The following is a 26,874-nucleotide window of genomic DNA, read 5'->3' as shown; positions in this document are numbered from 1 at the left end:
CAGCAACAGAAATATTTGATGAAAAAGATTTGTCTTTATTGGCCACAGTGGTGTGTTTGTGGAATGTTTTCTGGGGTTAAAGGTGTTATATAAATGTAAGTTGTTTCCATATGTAAAGTTCAAAAGGATAATCTCAATGTACATAAATCTTAAACTGCAAATAGTAACCAATATTGAGTGTTATGTTTCAATGAGGTGTCAACACGAAGGATAACCCTTCTCAAATCTATTCGTCTACAAAATTCAAAACAGGACAAACTTGTGAATAAGAATATCGAAGTTTGGATAGTGTTTGATTTTGGCCAATGGTACTGTCAGGTTTTAGGGATGCGTAAGTTCCACTGTAAGTTGGCTGAACACCTCTGCTTATGAAGATACACTTTTCCCAAATGACAAGCATCACAGTGCTGCTCTGAACACATGTTGAAAAATTCTGAAAAAAGCCTGAACATTTAGCATTCCAACACTTAAAAAAAAAATCAGACTTTCTGCTTGTAAAATACGAAGCCAGTAAAATCGCCACAAGTCTTAGAAGAGGTGTGAAGTGCGACTGGATTTGTATTTTTACAATCAGCCCAATTCTGTAATTAAAGCAATGAGTTTCAAATGGTTTATGACTACATAACAGAAGTAAAACTTAATTAAACATTAATACTATACGCTACTGCAATCTCGTTCTTATTAACAGAAAATTCTAAGTTCTGCGTTATTGGAAGCATGCTAGGACTGCCTATTTCCAATGCTCTATCCCGGCTGCTATCAGTAACCAGATTTTTTAAAAATTATAATTGCGACAGATAGCAAATGTAATATCTCACAGATGGGATACATTAACTGATGCATTAAGGAGAGAACAGATGGCTGGGAGCGAGTTTCATGTCTAACACACCAGAGGGCTTTGGATGACCTCCATAAGCTGCAAGAGTAAAGATCAAGCAGTTTATAAACTTCAGCCAAATTACTAGAGTTATAATCCGGATCACACCCTTCACCAAAAAAAAAGCTTCTGCACTGTCACGCTCAAGCTTCTGTCTATTGCTACTGCCAAATCTCCCTCATTACCAGTGACCACGGTCATTACGGCTATTACATGGAGCTGTGCGGTTTGCTATGGTGCTTTTTCTTCCTTTAATTCAGCTGGCATGAAAGAGTGTTGAATTTGTTGTTTGGTGGAGATAAATAGTATTAATGTAGAGAACAGGTGTGATCGCAAGATACATGGCCATCCTCAGAAGCTAGAAGTTGTATCACTGTTTCCTAATGACTCTCTTAAATCTTGAAATTTATATCCATACATATGACCCAGATTTTGCTAATAAAATTACAATTATTAATGTGCAAATGGTACAGCAACTTCAGGCAAGGGCATGGTTAAATGCAGATATCCAAAAGTGGCTGTCCAAAACTCCCCATTCCGTCATTAGCTTCATGGAAGTGGCATCTCATTATCTGCCCTAGGAACATAGGACTTAGGAGCAGCAGTAGGCCACTCAGCACTTCGAACCTGCTCCGGCACTCGTTAAGATCATGGCTGATCTGGTTGTGGTCTCAGCTCCACTATCCTGTCTACAACCAACACCCCCCCACCTCACCCATGCCATATCCCTTGACTCCTTTATTTATCAAAAATCTAACTCAGCCTTGAGTAAATTCAATGACCCAGGCTCCACTGCTCTCTGGGGAAGAGAATTCCACATGCTAATGACCCGCTGAGAGAAAAAAATTTCCCTCATCTCCATCTTAAAAGGGAGGCCTCTTATTCTTAAACTCACTATTGAAAATCGTAGAGTCGCTGTAATTGCACAGTCGATATGAACTAAACTTGTCACGGAAAGTTAAATCAAGAAATTTCAATTCCAAGCACCCTTTTAACAATGTGATAAGTTTTACTGCTTCCAATCAGTCTTTCAGTATTGAAAATTATAAGTGTGGACTCACATTCTTTCAGATTTTAATTCTAAGAAATTTTAAAAATGTGATATAGATCGCTTTTCAAGTTTTACTTGGTGCGTTATTCTCTCTTCTTATCCAATCTTTCTTTCCCTTTCTTTTCTACCTGATTTGACATTGAATTAACCAACTCTAGTTAGGCCTGGAACAAAAACAAAAATACCTGGAAAAACTCAGCAGGTCTGGCAGCATCTGCGGAGAGGAACACAGTTAACGTTTCAAGTCCATATGACTCTTCATCAGAACTAAGGAAAAATAGAAAAGAGGTGAAATATAAGCTGGTTTAAGGCGGGGGGGGGGGGGGCCGGTGGGACAGGTAGAGCTGGATAGAAGGCCAGTGATAGGTGGAGATAACCAAGAGATGTCATAAACAAAAGAACAAAGAGGTGTTGACGGTGGTGATATTAGCTAAGAAATGTACTAAAGGGGTCATTAAGGGTAGAAAGCAGGATGAGCAAGGGACAGATAGCCCTAGTGGGGGTGGGGTGGGGGGAAGGGATCGAAATAGGCTAAAAGGTAGAGATAAAACAATGGATGGAAATACATTTAAAATAATAGAAATAGGTGGGAAAAGAAAAATATATATAAATTATTGGAAAAAGGGGATCGGAAAAGGGGTGGGGATGGAGGAGAGAGTTCATGATCAAAAGTTGTTGCCTGGGTTTAACTGGGTGGGGGAGGGTGGAGGGGAGGCATATTGCTCGCCCCCACTAGAAAAGTCGGTCACAAGCCGACCATCTTTAAAAGAGGTCACCCACGGTTGGCAGCCTTAACAAGCAGGGAGTGGAAAGAAGCCCCATCATCAAGAGCTAACGGCCAATCTGATTGGCTGGCAGGTCTTGCAGCCCCAGCAACTCCAGAATTCAGTAGCGGGTGCCGCAGTAGCTCCATGAAGAAGACAGCATGGACACTGGACTCTAGTCTGGGATTTTTGGATGCGGAGAGATTGGGCACCCTAGGGAGAGGGGAAGGTTTGGGTTTTTGAGGCTGATGGGGAAACAAAGGGCGGAGTGCCATCTTGGGGGGGGTGAGGGTGGGGGTGGTGTGCCATCTTGAGGGGGGGCCCTGATGTGCGCAGGGCTCCCCCAAAAGGAGATACCCCCTTTCCTTCCCTCTCTTTCATCAGAGTTGGTGAAAATGTAGCCTGCCCACACTCATCCGCATTCCAAAACCAATCTTATTATGGCAGTGGAGGCAGAACTATGCCCCTGACTGCCTCAGTTAATAGGACTAAGGGCGAGATGGGCCATTCTCACCCCTCTGGTTTTCAGGGGTGAGCAGGAAGGCAGTGGGCTAGCCACCCATCATACTTTACCTGCTTCCCCAGGGCAAAAACACACATGGTCAAAAATCCAGTCGAAAGTTACACTTCGTTCTCAGTCCCCGTGCTGTCAATTTCATAATCCTTCAATTTGATTGGTTACGGGAATATGGGGGGATACGCTGTTGCTTGCCCTGGTCACTCAGGTCGCTCTGCTTCCTTTGCTGTGACGCTATCAACTTGCATTTTCCACAACTTGATCTTAAAAAAAAATCTTAAAACCTAAATGTGAAAGAGCAGGTTTAACTAATGGCAGATGCCATCAGATGCTCTGCTACAGTAAATTATAGCCCTCTGTGGTATTGAGAGGTCAGCTTTATTCTGTTTTTATTTCTTTTTCTCCCACTAATGGCTGCTATTCTGATGGCCAAAACTAAAGGATAAATGACTGCGAGTAGACTTTTAATAGATGTGGAAATATTACCTGGTGTATAAGTTACTCTATAAGGAAGGCCATAATACACAACTTGATTGAAACCTACTGGTGAATCATGTGCGCTGTGATAATCTATTAACAAAACAGTACACTCAGTTCTTGCAATAAAATTATTAACTTTTGATCCTAGGAATTACTGTTGCTGGTATTAGCAAATATTTAATCATTTTGATGATATTCTTCTCTCAACTGTTTTAACACAGGAGTTATTGTTAAATGGGTAATTCTTAAATGGCGGGGAGGAGGAGGTGCAGGAGGAGAGGCTGTGTCTGTTGTTACGATCCTAGACCAGACCCCCAAGTTATCGGTAAGATCTGGTTAGGGACCAATAACATTTTGTTTAAAGTAGACAAAGTTTGAGATTCAAGCTGCTTGCTCAGTGAATAAAGGCACAAGATTCTAATAGTTTCCAACAAACAAAAGTAAACTTTACTATACAGGATCAGAAAGATAATTTGTTTATATCTATAGATAAATATCTAACTTACACTGTAACATTTAGGATAAATATGAGATACATATGAATTAACAGTCAAACACACCATCCTGCAAAATAGATGCCAAATGCGACCAAACAAATTCCACGGGTTTCTCAACAACCCATCTAAACATCAGTAACACTGTGGGCGGGATTTTCCAGTCCTGCCGAAAGTCAATGGGCTTTTGGCTGACCTGCTGCACCCCTCACGGTGGGTCCCACCTCAATGGGGCCGTAAAATCCTGGCCTGCGAATCAACAATCTCACAGAAACTCCATATCTCTCAGGAGGGATTCCAGTCTTCACCTTCTAAGGTCTTGCCTTGGAATTCTCTCCAAAAGTCGCTCCAACTTGGATGGCTTCAACAACAGCAACCCCCCCCCTCCCCTAAGGGTTTCAATCTTGTCTCCTGAGATTCCATTCCCCTAGATTCCCAAGTCTGCAATTAAGCAACAGCTCTCAAGCACAACTTCAGATATTCAGCCACACCAAGCGAAACACTAACACTCCAAATGGGTATCTTTGACCCAGCGGCCTGCAGCACACAGTCACCAACCTTTGGCTGTCTTTGCCACTTAAAGTCTGCTCCCAACAGCCCTTTTCCAGTTTGGAGCCTGTTTCACTGCTCTGCTCTTTTTTGTTAACTTAAGTGGGGCCTGTTTCTGTCTCCTACTTCTGTCCCTGTGACTCCCTTTTGGGACCTCCCTCTCCGGGACACTAGTCTTTCATGATATTTCGCTCCCGGTCACCTGACCAGGGTTTTCGCACCGTTTTCTTTTTTCTCTCTCTCTCTCTCTCTTTATGTACAGGCACACTGAGGCTGTCCTGGGCCCAAAGAACTTAAGGATGCAGAATTGCTCACGTGCAACCTGCTCCCGGTCTGCTTCGCACAGTACGTCCGAGGTTTGTCAGGACTTGGAGTTCCCGACCTTTGAGCTCAACAAGATAAGTGTTGTTTTCATACAAATGTGCATAAATCATTGAAGGTAGCAGGGTAGGTTGAGACCGCGGTTAATAAAGCATACAGTATCCTAGGCTTTATTAATAGGGACATAGAGTACAAAAGCAATAAGGTTGTGCCAAATTTGTATTAGACACTGGTTCAGCCTCAGATGGAGTATTGCATACAGTTCTGGTCACCGCACTTAAGGATGTGAAGGCACTGGAGAGAATGCAGAAAAGATTCATGAGAACGGTTCCAAGGGTGAGGAACTTCAGTTATGAAGATAGACTAGAGAAGTTAGGACTGGTTTCTTTAGAGAAAAGAAGGCTGAGAGAAGATATTCAAAATCATTGAGCTCTTCCAGCTTGTGAAAGGATTGAGAATAAGAGGGCACAGATTTAAAATAAATGACAGAAGAAGTAAAAGCGCGATGAGAAAAATCTTTTTCACGCAGCGACTGGTTAAGGTCTGAGTGCACTGCCTGAGAGTTTGGTGGAGACAGGTTCAATCGAAGCATTCACAAGGGAATGAGACTGAAAACGAAGAATGTGCAGGGTTACCAGGAGAAGTCAGGTGAATGGCACTAAGGGAATTGCTCATTTGGAGAGCTGGTGTAGACACAATAGCCCAAATGGCCTCTTTTTGCCCTGCAAGAATTCTTTGAACTGAAATTTCATACACTTTGAGTTTCGATTTAGATAACTTCCTATATCTAGAGATGCATGAGGCAGTCAAAGCCCATGATTTATTTCCGTAGCTTGTTTTTCCTGGAACAGGTCGCTAGCCTGAAAGCTGAGGCTATAGCTTCAGGTACACCTCTCTGCATCAAATGTGGCTGATTAGGAATCTCTCCCACTCTTATGGCCTGTTAGAAGGATTTGCAGGTTGATAATCAACCCGTTTGCCAAGCTATGGAGCAAGACTTGAACCTGGATCTTCTGGCTCTAAGGCAGGGCTGCTACCCATTGTGCCACAAGGGCTCCTGTGTAATAGCTTAGCTTAAAATTAAATTAAAAATGGCTTTGGAGAGGGTAGAGGAGATTTACTGGAATGATACTAGGGATGAAAGAGTTCAATTCTGTGGTTAACTAGAGAAGCGAGAATTGTTCTCCCTGTAGCAGAGAAGGTTAAGCGGACTGATAATTAAGTTGAAGTATGGCACTGTTTACTGTAAATGCTAATCCACTTGTTCACTTAACAAGTGTTATATAAACCAATTTGTTGATTTACATTTGGCCTCATCTTACTAAAGTGATGAATAGTGCTTCACTTGCAGGGTTAGAGAAATGTACAAAACTCAGTAAGAACTTGAGTTTTATATAACTCCTTTTACAAGTTACAAGGAGTTATATAGGGCTATATAGTTATATAGAGCATCTCAAAATGCTTCACAGCTAATAAGCACTTTTTGAAGTGTAATCATCAATGTAATTTAGGGTCTTGACAGGGTAGATGTTGAGAGGATGTTTCCCCTTGTGAGGGAATCTAGAACATGGGGGCATAGTTTCAGAAGAAGGGGTCACTCATTTATGATGGAGATGAGGAGGAATTTCTTCATTCAGAGGGTTGTGAATTTTTGGAACCCTCTACCTGGGCTGTGGAGGCTGAGTCATTGACACCTCTATAGTTTAAGAATCTGTTTGTCTCAGCCTTGAATAAATTCGAAGGTTATGGGGGGCAGGCAGGAAAGTGGAGCTGAGACCAAGATCAGATCAGCCATGATCTTATTGAATGGTGGAGCAGTCTCGATGGACCGAATGACCTCCTCCTGCTTCTAATTCTCATGTTCTTAAGGAACAAGGCAGCAGCCAGGATTTCCCGGCCCTGTTGGAGTTGGGTGTCATGACGGGCAATGGCTGGGGCGGGGGGGGCACAATATGGCAAGATGGCCAAAAATTGGTTTGACGCTGCCATGAAACCAGTTTGCGATTGTCCACTCCACCCATGAATGGGGGGCCGCATCTCGCACTGCTGCACATCGTGGACTTCATTCTAACACATTGGCATCTATTTATAAGCTCTGCTTGCCAGAATCAGTCCCCCACATCAAAATTACCACCCACGCCGAGAACAGCGAGCTTCACCACTGCCTTTAAAAAGTCCTCACCTGGTGGAGGGGAACTCGGAGGTGAGCGCACACAACCTTGCGCAGCACTCGCGAGCATCGTCCGTAGGACATTGAGGGAGAGGCGCTGCGCATTCACTGGGAGGCACAGGCAGGTTGCTTTTTCCCAGCTGGCGTTCAGTGCAGTGCAGTGCCAGGGCAAGGGATCTAGTGCAGGTCAGGCAGGGGGTGAGGGGGTGGGGGAGTGTGCAGGGGGCTGCGCACTCCACAAACTGCCGCTGCAAAGGGGGGAGGACCCTGGTTGAGGAGGAGATGGAGGAGCTGCACGTATGCTGAAGAGATCAGGCGTGGGGCCAGCCCTACTTCGAAGGTGCTGAGAGCACAAAGAGAATGACCAAACTCTGTCACACCTGCCCACAACATTCTGGCAGCAACGACAAACACCATCGAGGTGCAGGGGGGCATCAGTAATGTATTCATTTAGTGAGTGTGAAGCTGGACCATCACTTTGGTCTGAAGGTTACACACTGCACAGGGAAGAGGCCCTGGACTGAGACACCTGCCTTTATCTTTGCCTTTGTCTTGTTCAGGAACCAAGGTTTCATATCTGAGTGACACAAACACTGCTCATCATAACAAGGAGCCATAGGCAAGGAGACATTTTTGGGAGTTTATTTACAATAATGAACATTAAGTACAAGTGATTAACACCCGTGCTCAGGCTGTGCAACCACTTTGCTTGGCCTAAATAGCCGTGTGGTTATGGTACTGGGTTTGTAATCCCAAGATCAAGAGTTCAAATCTCACAATGGCAAACTATGAAACAATGTAACTTCATCTGAAACAAATGGAAACGGGTTTGTACTCGAAAGAGTTACATCTTTTTAACCTTCCTAACCCTGCCATTACCCGCTACGTCATGATGCTCCCCTGACATCCACAGGGGAAGCGGAGGCAGCCTGCTGACTGCTACACCCTGTACATGATGACTTTGGCGAGCGTCCTCTGGAGGGACGAGACCTGGAGGGCCCCGGCCTGCTTTCGGGGTTCTGCTCTGTAGCAGTGACACCCTCCTCAGCCCGTGGAGCTGCAGCTGCTAGGATCACAGAAAGAGGGGAGTCGGATGGGCTGCAAACTCCCGGAGTCACCTGAGTGGATGACCCTGGGGTGTGCACCTGCTGATCCTCATCCCTCTGGGTGCCCGAGGGCCCCTGGCTGACTCCTTGAGGAGAAGGAGAAGCTGAAGTGAGATCGAGCTGCCCGGCATCCCTCTTGCGTTGACACAGTTGGAGGCCAACTATGGCGTTAGCGATGGAGTTGAGCCTGTGCAGCAGTGCAGGACTGATGTCCTGGACCAAGGTCTCCGTGGTAGCCACCAGTGTCGACCTCAGTGCATTGGCAAGCCGGCCAATCAACACAGACTGAAGGTGGACAAACTCCTCCATTGTGCCTTGCAATCTGAGGAGTGCAGCAGACATCGCTTCCTGGTGTTCCCGAGCTTGCCTTTGTAGCAACTGAAGTACGGCCGAGTCCAGAGGCTCAACACCTGACTCTGACTCAGCAGATATCTGGCCCCCAGCAGGCCTCCGAGTGCTGGAAACCTGGGAAGTCCCTGTCGCTGCCTGCCGTGGATCAGACAGTGCAATGTGCTCACCAGGTTGTGACCCTGAGGCTACTCTAAAGCTAGGTCCCACCGAGGTGTGTGTCTCTGCGCTGGTGGAGAGTGTGGGTGAGTGCTGAGACAGGTCTTCAATGAGGGTGCCATCAGCTTCTTCTTCCGAGGTGTCTTCGGGGCTTGAATCGGGGACCTGGGATGTGGACCCCTCGGCTGCTTCCCAGATGTGCCTGTGAAAGCAAGAAGAGATAACTAGTGCATGGCAGGGGACTGCGGAACAGGGGAACTGACTCATACCATGGTCGTCTGATGGATGTTGCACTGCTGGATCCTCACTTGGTTGAGCACTGCCAGGTTGGTCAACACAGGAATGGTCCAGATTGTCGCTGGCCAGCTGGATAACACTGTTTCCCAAGTTGGTGAGGACCTTGATTTCAGGCATTCCTCCACCAGTCTGCCATCTCTCCCATTTGTTGTGTGCCAGCTGGTCCTGCATGAATACAGATGGTGAGTGTGTAAGCAGGACGCCTGCCAGGCCAGATGAGAAGGATGCCTGCATGTGCGGGTGGTGAGTGGTGCCATGGACAAATGAGGACACAATCTGAGGACAGATGAAGGTGTGTGTGTGTGTGTGTGTGTGTGTGTGTGTGTGTGTGTGTGTGTGTGTGTGTGTGTGTGTGTGTGTGTGTGTGTGTGTGTGTGTGTGTGTGTGTGTGTGAGTGCTGAGAAGAGTGACTTACCCTGGCGGAATGGACGAGATCATTCATCCTCTTTTGGCACTGGGTGGCTGTCTTCTTTTGCAGGGCATTGGCACTGACCACCACTGCCACTGACCCCCATGCTGGATGGGTGACCTCGCTTGGTGTTCTTCGCCCAGAGTGGGGAAAGGGGACTTTACAGTGAGTCTCCACTGCATCCAGCAGGTGCCCGAGAGAGGCATCACTAAATTTGGGTGCAGCATCTTTCCTCCTTTTGGCAGCCACGATCTTGCAGCAGGTTCCATTGCATAGAGAGTGCTAGCTCTGTGCAGGGCCACTCTTTGCATATGGCGTCCATATTACTGAAGGTCTGAGGTGACAACAGGACGAACGAATCAGAGGCCACCCTGCCAGTGATCCAGTGTGTGTCCCGGGAGTGTGTTATTAATGAGGTGGGACGTGCTGGGAATGGGACAATACAGCGTGAAAGCCTGCTATTGCGGCCGGTGGGTAAAACATTCTATTTCCTGCCCGCTACCACACTTTGTGTAAACCTGGGATTACTCTGCCCAGCTAATCTGTGCACAGCGTGGTTCCACAAACAATCAAGAAATAAGCAAGCAGATAATTTATTTTTTTAGTGATGAAGGTTGAGAGATAAACAATGGCCAGGATATCAGAAGAAATCCCTTGCTTTTTTCCAAAAAGTGACATTGGGTCCTATAAATGGTATCCTTCGACAGCACCTTCCAAACCCACAAACTCTACCACCTAGAAGGACAAGGGCAAGAGATACATGGGAACACCACCACCTGCAAGTTCCCCTCCAAGTCACCATCCTGACTTGGAAATATATCGCCGTTCCTTCACTGTCGCCTGGAACTCCCTTCCTAACAGCACTGTGGGTGTACCTACACCATATGGTCTGCAGCGGTTCAAGAAGGCAGCTCATCACCACTTTCTCAAGGGGCATTTAGGGATGGGCAATAAATGCTGGCCTAGCCAGTGATGCCCACATCCCATGAAATAATTTTTTAAAAATCCACCTGAAAGGGCAGGTTTTAAGGCTGGTTTATTGCCTTATTTCAAAGGTGACACCTTTGATAGTGCCGCACTCCCTCAGTACTGCAGTGAACTGTAAGCCTAGATTATGTGCTCAAGTCTCCGGACTGGGGTTTGAAATCACGAGCACCTGACTCAGGGTTGAGTCAGCTGAGTTGAGGCTGACACCAGGACCAGTTCATATCACAAGTGATCTCATTGTTACAATCTCCAGCTAATGCAATGGTATGACTTGGATATTGGGAAGTAAAGATTCACTCCTGCTTATGAGAGACACTGTTGACGCAGAACCAGAGATTACATGGTGCAAACCTGAAATTTATCACACCCTTCCACCTCACTATTTCTGTCTCCTCACTTTTTAAAAGCCTCCTCTAGCATAACATCTTTTCCAGAAACTTTGGGTCTCTCTCTAGTTTATTTCTTACTATCGCATGCAATTTTCACAACTTCCCTTCTTTGAGGACCTTCAGTTACATAAAAGGCTCTCTAAAATAACCCATGAAATAACAAAAATCTTGCAAATGAAATGTTTTTCTAATGTTGTATCACATTTGAGATGTGGAGCAGAACAAGCATGCTTATCTACCTTGCACAATTCTGATCTCCATTTTATAAAAAAGGTACAGGGGCACTGGAGAACAGACTTACAAGATTGATACCAGAAAAGGTTATATCTATCAGGAAATATTGAACAGGTTAGAAAAGAAAAGGCTGAGGTAACCTGATGGAGGTCTTTTTGAAAACTATGAAGGGTTTTGATAACATAGACATAGAGAAGATGTTTTGACTTATGTGGGATACTGAGGCTTGGGCCTTTACATTTCAGAATAGACAGAATAGTTACATTCCAATCAGAAAGAAAAATTCCAGGGGGAGGACCCATCATCCGTGGTTAACTAAAAAAGTTAAAGACAGTATTAACCTTAAAGAAACAGCATATAATTGTGCAAAGATGGGTGGCAGATCAGAAGATTAGACAGAATATAAAGAACAGGAAAGAATGACAAAAAGATTAATAAAGAGGGAAAAATGAGTGAGACAAAGCTAGCTAGAAACATAGGGCAGAATCTTCACCCCGTCGGGGTGGGGGGGAGGTTTAAGAGCAGGCATGTGGAGGTGCACCCTCCGATCGGCACCCCCAATTGGGGGCGTGCTGCCATTTTATATGGGCAGGCCAACTAAAGCCCACCCAGCGCAACATCCGCAAAGAAGTGCTATGCACTCCCTGTGTGGGCGGTGGCGGGGGGGGGGGGGGGGGGGGGGGGAGTTCCCTGAGCCGAGGGTGCGCTCTTTCATACATGCGCACGAAAGAGCTCTCTCATCTCCCTGCGGCTAAGTGCTGCCTCAGAGAGATCAGCTGCACATTAAAAAATATTGAAAACAGATATAACAAAATTTCCCTGACATGTCCCCTCAAGTGACAATGTCACACGAGTTAGGACATGTCCATTGCTTTCAGTTTCACTTTTATTAAAAATTTATAAACGTACATGAAACCTCATCCTGCCCGTGGATGAGGTTTCATGCTTTTTCTAATATCCGCCAGGGCTCCTGGCCTGCCCATCAGCCTTAAGGTTGGACGGGCAGGTCCACTAATTACATTAAATTACATTAATTACTTTGTCAATGGCCTCAATTGGCCATTGACAGGTCGGCGGGCGCACAGCTGATTCGGCTGAGCCGCCGCCGGCTTGAAAATTGAAATGGGGCGCAGTGACATCGGGAGTTCCACCCAATGTCATCCCGTGTCATTTTATGCGTCGGCGAGCGGGCCCCGCCCCCTGCTCGCCAACCGGGAAATCCTGACCATAAAGATGGATAGTATTTGTTTCTATGGATATTTAAATAAAAAAGAGTTAACAAAGTGAGCAGGTCTGACAGCATCTGTGGAGAGGAAGACAGAGTTAACGTTTCGAGTCCGTATGTGTTCTGATGAAGAGTCATCCGGACTCAAAATGTTAACTGTCTTCCTCTCCACAGATGCTGTCAGACCCGCTGAGTTTTTCCAGCAATTTTTGTTTTTGTTTCAGATTTCCAGCATCTGCAGTATTTTGCTTTTATGCTAACAAATTGAGCATTGGTCCTATAGAAAGTGCATCTCAGGTATTAATAATGGAAAATAAGGAGATGGCAAATGACTTGAACAGGTATTTCACATCGGTCTTCACTATTGAGAATACAATAACATCTCAGGAATAGCTGTAAATCAGGAATTGGAAGGGAGGGAGGAACTCAGGAAAGTTACAATCACCAGAGAAGAGGTACTTAGTAAATTGTTGGAGCTGCAGGCTGACAAATCCCCAGGCCCTGATGGACTTCATCCTAAGGTCTTAGAAGAAGTGGCTAGTGAGAGAGTTGATGCATTTGTTTTAATTTTCCAAAATTCACTAGATTCAGGGAAGGTTCCAGTACATTGGAAAATAGCAAAGTTAACTCCTTTATTCAAAAAGGGAGGGAGACAGAAAGCAGGAAAGTACAGGACAGTTAGCTTACCATCTGTCATAGGGAAAATGTTAGAAGCTATTATTAAAGACATTATAGCAGGGCACTTAGAAAAACTCAAAGCAATCAGGCAGAGTCAACATGGTTTTGTGAAAGGGAAATCATGTTTAACCAATTTATTGAGTTCTTTGAATGAGTCACATGTGGTGTGGATAAAGGGTGGATGTACTTTACTTAGATTTCCAGAAGGTATTTGATAAGGTGCAACATGAAGGTTATTGTGGAAAATATAAGTTCTTGGTGTACAGGGTAACACATTGGCATGGATAGAAGATTGGCTAGCTAATAGGGAACAGAGTCAGCATAAATGGGTCTTTCTCTGGATGTAATGGGCGGTGTCCCACAGGGATCAGTGCTGGGGTCTCAACTTCTCACAATTTATATAAATTTGCTGATCTTAAAAAAATAGGCAGGAAAGTAAGTTGTGAAGAGGATGTAAGGAGGCCACAAAGGGATATAGGTAGGTTATGTGAGTGGGCAAATATCTGGCAAATGGAGTATAATGTGAGAAAATGTGAAATTGTCCATTTTGGTAGGAAACATTAAAAAGAAGCATATTACCTAAATGGTGAGAAGTTGCAGAGCTTTGAGATTTAGGGAGATCTGGATGTCCTCGTGCATGAATCACAAAAGGCTAGTATGCAGGTACAGCAGTAATTAGGAAAGCCAATAGAATGTTATTGTTTATTGCGAGGGGAATTGAATATTAAAAACGAGAGATTATGCTTCAGTTGTACAGGACACTGGTGAGACCACTTCTGAAATACTGTGTACTGTATTGGTCTCCTTATTTAAGGAAGGATGTAAATGCATTAGAAGCAGTCCATTTAAGGAATGGATGGGTTGTCTTATGAGGAAAGGCTGGACAGGCTAGGCTTGTATCTGCTGGAGTTTAGAAGAGTAAGAGGCAACTTGATCAAAACCTTTAAATCCTGAGGAGTCTTGACAGGTAGACGTGGAGAGGATGTTTCCTCTTGTGGGAGAATCTAGGACTAGGGTGTCACTGTTTAAAAATAAAGGGTCGCCCATTTAAGACAGAAATAAGGAGAACTTTTTTCTCTCAGAGGGTATTGAGTCTTTGGAACTCCCTTCCTCAAAAGGCGGTGGAAGCAGAGTCTTTGAATATTGTTAAGGCAGAGGTAGATAGATTCTTGACAAACAAGGGGGTGAAAGGTTATTGGGGGTAGGCAAGAGGTTATAATCAGCCATGACCTTATTGAATGGCGGAGCAGGCTCGACTGGCCAAGTGGCCTATTCCTGCTCCTAGTTCGTATGTTCATATACAAGATAATCACCAATAAATACAATAGGGAATTCAGGAGAAACTTCTTTATCCAGAGCATGGTGAGAATGTAGAACTTGCTACCACCAGCAACGATTGAGACAAATAACTTGGATATATTTAAGGGGAAGCTGGATAATCCCATGACATGGACTGTTTGGGTTGAATGGTCTTTTTCTGTACTGTAAACTCTATGTTAACTGTATCCCAAGAATAGGCCATTCAGTCCCTGAAGATTAACAAACTAAACATCACTACTTCTGTTTGTCTTAAAGACTTGTACAAAATGGTAAAGTTAAAACATGGGTGAGAGTTAAGCCTTGGACATGAGACAGGTTCGAATGAAGAAGAACCTTCATCCCATTTGCTCTCAGTCCTCTGAAACGTTCCTGATGTGTATGGGTCAGTGGGTACCATCATCTACCCAATAAACAGCTACCTGAGGAGCTCTAATGTTGTGATTTATGGCATCAATCATTTCTTTTCTGCCAGGAGGTAAGCAAATGGAATCTTAAAATACATACAGGTATGTCAACAAATCTCATTGTGACGAACAAGTTTCTATCTCACTCCCTACAGTGGAATGTTTATCAGGTTATAAAGGAACCAAGGTTACAGGCATTTGGACATTGTGACAGACTGTCCTAAAAAGCAAACTACTTACTGTCTGCTGGCAATGGCAAAAAAAGGTTGAGAGAGATTGGTTGGGTGGGGGACATACACTCAACTGAATGTAAAGAGTAGAGTATTTAATTAAAATAATCTAATCAATAATCCAAACCATATTTTTTACTAAATCGATCCCAAGTTCAAATGAACTACATTGCCCTGGTTTCCACCTGGGTGATGACACTACTTGTTGTGACACTAAGCCCATATGCAACAGAGGATCATGAGTATGTTTCCTGGTGCATTTTGCTGGAATCAACACAGCAGCATCAAGTTCCTCCAATGTCATAAAACAACAGCCAGTTCCTGACAAGTGGCCTTTACTACGCTAAAATAACTGGCTCAACTACCACTAAAATAACTGGCTCAAACAAACTAAAAATGTGTATATTCATGTGTAATTTTGTCCTGTCAACGAAACATTGCATTAACCAGTTGCAAAAGATTTACCAGTGGACAGAGCGCCATTCCATTCCAAGCATGCACATATTCTTGTAAGAGGGGGAAGCAGTCAAACCATCTTTTCTCATTTGACTTGTTCTGGACCTGTGAATGGCAAATTCTGTCATGTGCAGGAGCAGATCCAGCCCCAGGATCTCCATCGACTTATTTATCACCCTTCCCACATGTTAATAATATGTTAATTATGTTGCTAAGATACGCAGATGGAGGACATTGTTTAATTAAGTAGCTAGAGCACTTATAAAGCGAGACTGTTGGGGCTGGGTCAGCAGTTGGAAGCAGACATTTGGAATGCTGCATTCTGTGAATAAACCTATTATCAAGAAAAGTATTAGTGTCTAGTTTCATTCTTCACCAACTGGCTCGGGATCAAGTTAACGTGACGCGTGGGGTGTGGTTGAAAAGTGAAGTTAGCTGTCTGGAGTCAAGGCAGCAGCCACATCTAGCCTCAAAGCTACTCGACTGGGAAGAGGAAAATAAAATATTTCAGGTTTCTTCCTCTTGAGTATTGTACCAGGGCCCCTGCTGGAAAGTAGACATGTGGGCCTTAGACACACAACAGGATTGGAGGTGGTTGAGTCCTCACAGTCAAATGTCCAGTGAATAGTCACAGTCTAATTTCTCACATGAAGAATATCCAATTGTGGGGAGTGTCAGAGAGCTGCTGGGATCTATGGAAGCACATCCCAGAAAGAAGGCAGCACCTTCAAGTGAGGGCAATAAATTGACATTCAACTCGCGCTGGTTTAGACAAACTTTGCTGTAGTGTTTATAGGGGGAATAAAGTGAATCCTACCATTCCAGTTATTAATCCATTACCGGCATTAACAGGCCCGGACCGGTGTCACTCAATGGAACCAATCAAGCATGGGGCTGACGTGTAGCCAAAACTTGAGGAGCAACACTTTCAAAAAGCCAAAGAGGGGCTGCAACCTAATGCAATCTGTGCAAGCATGGAACACACACTCCTCAAGGCAGCAGAAAATACATGCAGCCTGGGAGTCTGTGAAACATCTTAACCTACAGCCCCACGGGCCTGGTGCATGCAACACCCTCCACACCAGATCCCCGATGAAAAAGGGGAGGACTCCCACGTAAAGTGCCCTCCACTGGGGACCCCTGCCACCTCCGGATGGTAGGACAGAGTGCCACGGCATTGCCCGGATGGTTGGCGAGAGTGAGAAGTGAAAGGTGTGCAGAAGCAGCCCATAGAGGAAATCCCTCCGGGAGGAATGTAAAGGCATAGAGGGAATTTCTGCAAATTTTGGGGCCACAGCTCCCAAGGAAGGTTTTGGGGCTTGAGGCCAATGTGAAATTCCTTCCGAATGGGGGTCAGCTTGGACAGGAGTCCAACTCCACAGGTGCAGAGCACCACAGTTTTGAGGCTATGGATGGGGCTCAGCTGCGAGCTGGACATCAACTGACGCACCAGTTCATATGGCATCATCCAGCCCGCTCCTTTGACATCCAATATATCAATGCAGCAGTCCGAGCCCTCCACTCCGCCAGCCGCATGAACCTGTATTGGTGGACGTGTGGATTCCTGAGCAGCGGTTCTCCAATGGTAGCTGCTATTCCTGCCAGGAGGGAGCTCTTGTACATGGCGACCATGTTCCAGACAGGCACAGAATGTACTCTTGTGGGGGAGACTTCAATATCCATCACAAGAATGGCTCAGTAGCACCACCACAAACCGAGCTGGCTGAGTACTAAAATGACAAAGCTGCTAAACTGAGTCTGTTACAGGTGGTGAGGGAACCAACAAGAGGGAAAAACATACTTGACCTCATCCTCACCAACCTGCCTGGCGTGGATGCATCTGTCCATGACAGTATCGGTAGGAGTGACCACCGCATAGTCTTTGTGGAGACGAAGTCCTGTCTTCACATCGAGGATACCCTCCATCGTGTTGTGTGGCACTACCACCGTGCTAAATGGGATAGGTTTTGAACAGATCTAGCAACTCAAGACTGAGCATCCATGAGGCGCTGTGGTCCATCAGCAGCAGCAGAATTGTACTCGAACACAATCTGTAACCTCATGACCCAGCGTATCCCCCACTGTACCATTACCATCAAGCTGGGGGATCAACACTGGTTCAATGGAGAGTGCAGGAGCACATGCCAGGAGCAGTGCCAAGCATACCCAAAAATGAGGTGAAGCTACAACACAGGACTACTTGCATGCCAAACAGCATAAGCAGCAAGTGACAGACAGAGCTATGTGACTCTACAACCAATGGATCAGATCTAAACTGAGTCCTGCCACATCCAGTCGTGAATGGTGATGGACAATCAAACAACTCACTGAAGGAGGTGGCTCCACAAATATTCCCATCCTCAATGATCGGGAGCTCAGCACGTCAGTGCAAAAGACTAAGTTGAAAGATTTGCAACAATCTTCAGCCAGAAGTGCTGAGTGGATGATCTATCCCGGCCTCCTCCGGAGGTCCCCTGCATCAGAAATGCCAGACTTCAGCCAATTCTTGAAATCACCTGGAGTGAAGTGAAACAGCTGAAGGCACTGGATACTGTAAAGGCTATGGGTCCTGACAATATCCCGGCAATAGTATTGAACACTTGGGCTCCAGAACTTGCCGCACCCCTAGCCAAGCTGTTCCAGTACAGCTACCATACTGGCATCTACCTGGCAATGTGGAAAATTGCCCTGTTATGTCTGTACACAAAAGCAGGACAAATCCAACCTGGCCAGTTACCGCCCAATCAGTGTACTCGATCATTGGTAAAGTGTTAGAAGGGGTCATCAACAGTGCTATCAAGCGGCGCTTGCTTAGCAATAACCTGTTCACTGATGCTCAGTTTGGGTTCTGCCAGGGCGAGTAAGCTCCTGACCTCATTACGGCCTAGGTTCAAACATGGACAAAAGAGCTAAACTCCTGAGGTAAGGTGAGAGTGACTGCCCTTAACATCAAGGCAGCATTTGACCGAGTGTGGCATCAAGGAGCCCTAGCAAAACTGGAGTCACTGGGAATCAGGAGGAAAACTCTCTACTGGTTGGAGTCACACCTAGCACAGAGGAAGATGGTTATGGTTGTTGGAGGTCAGTCATCTCAGCTCCAGGACATCACTGCAGGAGTTCCTCAGGATAGTGTCCTCGGCCCAGCCACCTTTAGCTGCTTCATCAATGACCTTCCTTCCATCATAAGGTCTGAAGTGGGAATGTTCACTGATGATTGCACAATGTTCAGCACCATTCGCGACTCCTCGCAGTCCATATCTAAATGCAGCAAGACCTGGACAATATCCAGGCTTGGGCTGGCAAGTAACAAGTTACATTTGTGCCAGGCAATGATCAAGAGAAAATCTAATCATCGCCCCTTGACATTCAATGGCATTACCATTGCTGAATCCCCACTATCAACATCCTGGGGTTTACCATTGACCAGAAACTGAACTGGACTAGCCATATAAATATGGTGGCTACAAGAGCAGGTCAGAGGTTAGGAATCCTGCAACGAGTAACTCACCTCCTGACTCCTCAAATCCTGTCCACCATCTACAGGGCACAAGTCAGGAGTATGATGGAATACTGCCCACATGCCCTAGTTGAGTGAAATTCCAACATCACTGAAGAAGCTTGCCACCATCCAGGACAAAGCAGCCCACTTGATTGGCAACCCATCCACAAACATTCACTCCCTCCATCACCGATGTACAGTAGCAGCAGTATGTACCAGCTACAAGATGAACTGTAGGAACTCACCAATGCTCCCCAGACAGCACCTTCCAAACCCACAACCACTACCACCTAGAAGGACAAGGACAACAGAAACATGGGAACACCACCACATGCAAGTTCCTCTCCAAGCCACTCATCAATCCTGACTTGGAAATATATCGCCGTTCTTTCACTGTCACTGGGTCAAAATCCTGGAACTCCCTCCCTAACAGCACTGTGGGTGTACCTACCCCACACGGACTGCAGTGGTTCAAGGAGGCAACTCACCACCACCTTCTCAAGGGCAACTAGGGATGGACAATAAATGCTGGCCTAGCCAGAGATGCCCACATCCCATGAATGAATTAAAAAAAAAGATCGGCTGAGTGGGTGGCAGTGGGTGGTAATCAGCAGTAGGTTTCCTTGCCCATGTTTGAGCTGATGCCATGAGACTTCATGGGGTCCAGGGTCAATGTTGAGAACTTCCAAGGCAACTCCCTCCTGATTATATACCACTATGCTGCCACCTCTGTTGGGTCTGTCCTGTAAGTGGGACAGGACACATCCAAGAATGGTGATGGTGGTGGCTGCGACAATGTCTGTAAGATATGATTCTGTGAGTATGGTATGTCTGGCTGTTAGTTGATTAGTCTATGGGACAGTTCTTCCAATTTTGGCACAGCCCTCACCTGTTAGTAAGGTGGACTTTGCAGGGTTGACAGGACTGGGTTTTCTGTTGTTGTTTCTGCTGCCTAGGTCAATACCAGGTGATCTGTCTGGATTCATTCCTTTTTCTGACTTTGTAGTGGTTTTGATACAACTGAGTGCCTTGCAAGGCCATTTCAGAGGGCATTTAACAATTAACCACATTGCTGTGAATCTGAAGTCACATGTCGGACTGACATGGTCACAGTTTCTGAGACTAGTGTTTTAATTCCAGATTTATTAACGAAATTTAAATTCCACTAGCTGCCATTGTCAAATTCAAGAGAGAGAGAGATTTAGGAAGGGAATTCCAGAGCTTTGAGGCTTGGCACTGTCGATGGTGGAGCCATTATTATCAAGGATGTGCAAAAGCTCAGAACTGGAGGAGTGCAGGTACCTCAGAGGGTTGTGGGGTTAGAGAGGGTTACAGAGATAGGGAGAGAGTGAAGCCATGGAGGGATTTGAAAACAAGGATGAGATTTTTAAAATTGATGCATTTGTCAACTGGGATTGGGGGTGGAGGAGGAGGGCAAGGAGGAGACAAGAGGGAAGAGGAGGAGAAGATGAGAGCAGGAGGGGGAGGAAACGAGGGGGAGGAGGAGACGAGAGCAGGAGGAGGAGACGAGGGGGAGAAGGAAAAGTTAAGGGGAGGAGGTAGTGGAGATGAGAAGGAAGAAGAGAAGAGCGGAAGAGGAGAAGGAAACAAGGAGGAAGAAGGAAAGGAGACGAGGGGGGAGAGAGACGAGGGGGGGAGAGAGAGAGACGAGGGGGGGAGAGAGAGAGACGAGGGGGGGAGAGAGAGAGACGAGGGGGGGAGAGAGAGAGACGAGGGGGGGAGAGAGAGAGACGAGGGGGGGAGAGAGAGAGACGAGGGGGGGAGAGAGAGAGACGAGGGGGGGAGAGAGAGAGACGAGGGGGGGAGAGAGAGAGACGAGGGGGAGGAGAGAGAGACGAGGGGGAGGAGAGAGAGACGAGGGGGAGGAGAGAGAGACGAGGGGGAGGAGAGAGAGACGAGGGGGAGGAGAGAGAGACGAGGGGGAGGAGAGAGAGACGAGGGGGAGGAGAGAGAGACGAGGGGGAGGAGAGAGAGACGAGGGGGAGGAGAGAGAGACGAGGGGGAGGAGAGAGAGACGAGGGGGAGGAGAGAGAGACGAGGGGGAGGAGAGAGAGACGAGGGGGAGGAGAGAGAGACGAGGGGGAGGAGAGAGAGACGAGGGGGAGGAGAGAGAGACGAGGGGGAGGAGAGAGAGACGAGGGGGAGGAGAGAGAGACGAGGGGGAGGAGAGAGAGACGAGGGGGAGGAGAGAGAGACGGGGGGGAGGAGAGAGAGACGGGGGGGAGGAGAGAGAGACGGGGGGGAGGAGAGAGAGACGGGGGGGAGGAGAGAGAGACGGGGGGGAGGAGAGAGAGACGGGGGGGAGGAGAGAGAGACGGGGGGGAGGAGAGAGAGACGGGGGGGAGGAGAGAGAGACGGGGGGGAGGAGAGAGAGACGGGGGGGAGGAGAGAGAGACGGGGGGGGAGGAGAGAGAGACGGGGGGGAGGAGAGAGAGACGGGGGGGAGGAGAGAGAGACGGGGGGGGAGGAGAGAGAGACGGGGGGGAGGAGAGAGAGACGGGGGGGAGGAGAGAGAGACGGGGGGGAGGAGAGAGAGACGGGGGGGAGGAGAGAGAGACGGGGGGGAGGAGAGAGAGACGGGGGGGAGGAGAGAGAGACGGGGGGGAGGAGAGAGAGACGGGGGGGAGGAGAGAGAGACGGGGGGGAGGAGAGAGAGACGGGGGGGAGGAGAGAGAGACGGGGGGGAGGAGAGAGAGACGGGGGGGAGGAGAGAGAGACGGGGGGGAGGAGAGAGAGACGGGGGGGAGGAGAGAGAGACGGGGGGGAGGAGAGAGAGACGGGGGGGAGGAGAGAGAGACGGGGGGGAGGAGAGAGAGACGGGGGGGAGGAGAGAGAGACGGGGGGGAGGAGAGAGAGACGGGGGGGAGGAGAGAGAGACGGGGGGGAGGAGAGAGAGACGGGGGGGAGGAGAGAGAGACGGGGGGGAGGAGAGAGAGACGGGGGGGAGGAGAGAGAGACGGGGGGGAGGAGAGAGAGACGGGGGGGAGGAGAGAGAGACGGGGGGGAGGAGAGAGAGACGGGGGGGAGGAGAGAGAGACGGGGGGGAGGAGAGAGAGACGGGGGGGAGGAGAGAGAGACGGGGGGGAGGAGAGAGAGACGGGGGGGAGGAGAGAGAGACGGGGGGGAGGAGAGAGAGACGGGGGGGAGGAGAGAGAGACGGGGGGGAGGAGAGAGAGACGGGGGGGAGGAGAGAGAGACGGGGGGGAGGAGAGAGAGACGGGGGGGAGGAGAGAGAGACGGGGGGGAGGAGAGAGAGACGGGGGGGAGGAGAGAGAGACGGGGGGGAGGAGAGAGAGACGGGGGGGAGGAGAGAGAGACGGGGGGGAGGAGAGAGAGACGGGGGGGAGGAGAGAGAGACGGGGGGGAGGAGAGAGAGACGGGGGGGAGGAGAGAGAGACGGGGGGGAGGAGAGAGAGACGGGGGGGAGGAGAGAGAGACGGGGGGGAGGAGAGAGAGACGGGGGGGAGGAGAGAGAGACGGGGGGGAGGAGAGAGAGACGGGGGGGAGGAGAGAGAGACGGGGGGGAGGAGAGAGAGACGGGGGGGAGGAGAGAGAGACGGGGGGGGAGGAGAGAGAGACGGGGGGGAGGAGAGAGAGACGGGGGGGAGGAGAGAGAGACGGGGGGGAGGAGAGAGAGACGGGGGGGAGGAGAGAGAGACGGGGGGGAGGAGAGAGAGACGGGGGGGAGGAGAGAGAGACGGGGGGGAGGAGAGAGAGACGGGGGGGAGGAGAGAGAGACGGGGGGGAGGAGAGAGAGACGGGGGGGAGGAGAGAGAGACGGGGGGGAGGAGAGAGAGACGGGGGGGAGGAGAGAGAGACGGGGGGGAGGAGAGAGAGACGGGGGGGAGGAGAGAGAGACGGGGGGGAGGAGAGAGAGACGGGGGGGAGGAGAGAGAGACGGGGGGGAGGAGAGAGAGACGGGGGGGAGGAGAGAGAGACGGGGGGGAGGAGAGAGAGACGGGGGGGAGGAGAGAGAGACGGGGGGGAGGAGAGAGAGACGGGGGGGAGGAGAGAGAGACGGGGGGGAGGAGAGAGAGACGGGGGGGAGGAGAGAGAGACGGGGGGGAGGAGAGAGAGACGGGGGGGAGGAGAGAGAGACGGGGGGGAGGAGAGAGAGACGGGGGGGGAGGAGAGAGAGACGGGGGGGAGGAGAGAGAGACGGGGGGGAGGAGAGAGAGACGGGGGGGAGGAGAGAGAGACGGGGGGGAGGAGAGAGAGACGGGGGGGAGGAGAGAGAGACGGGGGGGAGGAGAGAGAGACGGGGGGGAGGAGAGAGAGACGGGGGGGAGGAGAGAGAGACGGGGGGGAGGAGAGAGAGACGGGGGGGAGGAGAGAGAGACGGGGGGGAGGAGAGAGAGACGGGGGGGAGGAGAGAGAGACGGGGGGGAGGAGAGAGAGACGGGGGGGAGGAGAGAGAGACGGGGGGGAGGAGAGAGAGACGGGGGGGAGGAGAGAGAGACGGGGGGGAGGAGAGAGAGACGGGGGGGAGGAGAGAGAGACGGGGGGGAGGAGAGAGAGACGGGGGGGAGGAGAGAGAGACGGGGGGGAGGAGAGAGAGACGGGGGGGAGGAGAGAGAGACGGGGGGGAGGAGAGAGAGACGGGGGGGAGGAGAGAGAGACGGGGGGGAGGAGAGAGAGACGGGGGGGAGGAGAGAGAGACGGGGGGGAGGAGAGAGAGACGGGGGGGAGGAGAGAGAGACGGGGGGGAGGAGAGAGAGACGGGGGGGAGGAGAGAGAGACGGGGGGGAGGAGAGAGAGACGGGGGGGAGGAGAGAGAGACGGGGGGGAGGAGAGAGAGACGGGGGGGAGGAGAGAGAGACGGGGGGGAGGAGAGAGAGACGGGGGGGAGGAGAGAGAGACGGGGGGGAGGAGAGAGAGACGGGGGGGAGGAGAGAGAGACGGGGGGGAGGAGAGAGAGACGGGGGGGAGGAGAGAGAGACGGGGGGGAGGAGAGAGAGACGGGGGGGAGGAGAGAGAGACGGGGGGGAGGAGAGAGAGACGGGGGGGAGGAGAGAGAGACGGGGGGGAGGAGAGAGAGACGGGGGGGAGGAGAGAGAGACGGGGGGGAGGAGAGAGAGACGGGGGGGAGGAGAGAGAGACGGGGGGGAGGAGAGAGAGACGGGGGGGAGGAGAGAGAGACGGGGGGGAGGAGAGAGAGACGGGGGGGAGGAGAGAGAGACGGGGGGGAGGAGAGAGAGACGGGGGGGAGGAGAGAGAGACGGGGGGGAGGAGAGAGAGACGGGGGGGAGGAGAGAGAGACGGGGGGGAGGAGAGAGAGACGGGGGGGAGGAGAGAGAGACGGGGGGGAGGAGAGAGAGACGGGGGGGAGGAGAGAGAGACGGGGGGGGAGGAGAGAGAGACGGGGGGGAGGAGAGAGAGACGGGGGGGAGGAGAGAGAGACGGGGGGGAGGAGAGAGAGACGGGGGGGAGGAGAGAGAGACGGGGGGGAGGAGAGAGAGACGGGGGGGAGGAGAGAGAGACGGGGGGGAGGAGAGAGAGACGGGGGGGAGGAGAGAGAGACGGGGGGGAGGAGAGAGAGACGGGGGGGAGGAGAGAGAGACGGGGGGGAGGAGAGAGAGACGGGGGGGAGGAGAGAGAGACGGGGGGGAGGAGAGAGAGACGGGGGGGAGGAGAGAGAGACGGGGGGGAGGAGAGAGAGACGGGGGGGAGGAGAGAGAGACGGGGGGGAGGAGAGAGAGACGGGGGGGAGGAGAGAGAGACGGGGGGGAGGAGAGAGAGACGGGGGGGAGGAGAGAGAGACGGGGGGGAGGAGAGAGAGACGGGGGGGAGGAGAGAGAGACGGGGGGGAGGAGAGAGAGACGGGGGGGAGGAGAGAGAGACGGGGGGGAGGAGAGAGAGACGGGGGGGAGGAGAGAGAGACGGGGGGGAGGAGAGAGAGACGGGGGGGAGGAGAGAGAGACGGGGGGGAGGAGAGAGAGACGGGGGGGAGGAGAGAGAGACGGGGGGGAGGAGAGAGAGACGGGGGGGAGGAGAGAGAGACGGGGGGGAGGAGAGAGAGACGGGGGGGAGGAGAGAGAGACGGGGGGGAGGAGAGACGAGGGGGAGGAGAGACGAGGGGGAGGAGAGACGAGGGGGAGGAGAGACGAGGGGGAGGAGAGACGAGGGGGAGGAGAGACGAGGGGAGGAGAGACGAGGGGAGGAGAGACGAGGGGGAGGAGAGACGAGGGGGAGGAGAGACGAGGGGGAGGAGAGACGAGGGGGAGGAGAGACGAGGGGGAGGAGAGACGAGGGGGAGGAGAGACGAGGGGAGGAGAGACGAGGGGGAGGAGAGACGAGGGGGAGGAGAGACGAGGGGGAGGAGAGACGAGGGGAGGAGAGACGAGGGGGAGGAGAGATGAGGGGGAGGAGATGAGGGGAGGAGGAAACAATTTAATGATGGAGGAGAGGGTGTGTAGATTTGGGGATAGGGGGTGAAGGAGATGGAGGATGAGCAGGTAGTCATTACTGGAATTTAGAAAACGTGGCAGCCAATTTTCACACAGCAAAGCCCCTACTAACAGCAATGTGATCGTAAACATATCGTCTTTTCTTTAGTGATGTTGGCTGAGAGATAACTATTGACCAGGACACTAGGGATAACTCTACTACTCTTCTTCAAAATAGTGCCAAGGGACCTTTTATAACCACCTGAGGGGGCAGACAGGCCTGAGTTTAATGTTCCTCTGAAATTCAGATGAGTGCTCCCTTAACACAGGCTCTGGGTGTGTTAGCCTGGATTAGGTGGTGAAGTCTTTGGACTGGGAGCTAAGTTCATAACCTTCCGAGTCAGAGGCTTGAATGCTCATCATAGAGGCACGAAAAAAAATTGTTTTGTTATACAAGGGACATTTAGAAAGGTGTTAGAAAACATTAGTCCAGGATAAGGGTGATAACATTTATATATTGACCAGATAAATAGGACAACTGCATGCAACATGCAGTTCCTAACTCGCCCCACTCACCTGCACCGACGCTACGCGGTGACCCACAACCAGCGCCAGAAGCCCATTCATTGCAGCTCTGTACAAATTCACTCAGCCCGGTTTCTTCTTGAAAGGTTTGTTATTTGTGATCCTGTGCCGGCCAGGAAGGTCTAAAAGATTAAACTGCAGCCGGAAGATGAAGCTGCAATGTCCGCCCCCTTTTTATTTTGGTTCCCGGGTCACCAAATCGAAGTCAAAACCAGGAGGACCAAGTTCCATGAGACCTTTAAAAGTGTTTGTAGCGCAGCTGATCTTAAATATGTCGTCGTCCCCCCCCCCCCCCCCGCCCCTTTCAGTTAAAATGCTCTTCTCCTAACACCAGATCGAGGTTTAACTGAAATATATATGCCTGGTCTCTTAGTTTATAACATTATTCGCTGCATCACTTCAATGTTTACCGTACAATTTCGAATGGGCTGTTCAGGCAATTTTGCCTCTTGGTTTTTTTTTTGTTTGCACCCCTGTTTTTCAGCTGCCTGCCTGCACTGAGAGAGTGCACACCCATCTCATGGAGCCCTGTAAACAGCAGCATCCAGCTCTGAGACTCCAGTTGACCGTAATATATATATATATTTTGTTGCTATTTTGCGAGTATCAGCTGTGACTCGGTGGGTAGCGCTCTTGCCTCTGAAGGTCGTGATTTCAAGACCCATTCCAGAGACTTGAGCAGAATATCCAGTGCAATGCTAAGGGAGTGCTGCACTGTCGCAGGTGCCCTCTTTCGGAAGAGAATGTTAAACCGAGCCCCCCCGCCCCCCCCTCACTTCGCCCCGTCTGCCCTCTCAGGTGGATGTAAAGGATCAAAACACTATTTTGAAGAGTTATCCCTAGTGTCAGGGCTGTCAATCGAGTTCACTAAAACAGATTTGTCACATCATTATCACATTGCTGTCTGTGGGAGCTTGC

General features: G+C 49.8%; 1 protein-coding gene across 1 annotated transcript in view; it reads right to left on the bottom strand.

The window, feature by feature from the left end:
- Window positions 1-26,153, bottom strand: part of LOC121294019 (CDGSH iron-sulfur domain-containing protein 3, mitochondrial-like) — a 55,174-nt gene extending 29,021 nt beyond the window's left edge. Inside the window, exon 1 of the mRNA XM_041217503.1 lies at window positions 25,948-26,153. Coding sequence (XP_041073437.1) covers window positions 25,948-25,998 — 51 coding nt within the window. The 5' untranslated portion in view covers window positions 25,999-26,153. The remainder of the gene's footprint in view (window positions 1-25,947) is intronic.
- Window positions 26,154-26,874: the final 721 nt, after the last annotated feature.

Source organism: Carcharodon carcharias, chromosome 23, assembly GCF_017639515.1.
Source record: "Carcharodon carcharias isolate sCarCar2 chromosome 23, sCarCar2.pri, whole genome shotgun sequence".
Taxonomy (NCBI): domain Eukaryota; kingdom Metazoa; phylum Chordata; class Chondrichthyes; order Lamniformes; family Lamnidae; genus Carcharodon; species Carcharodon carcharias.
This window is presented reverse-complemented; position numbering and strand designations above follow the sequence as displayed.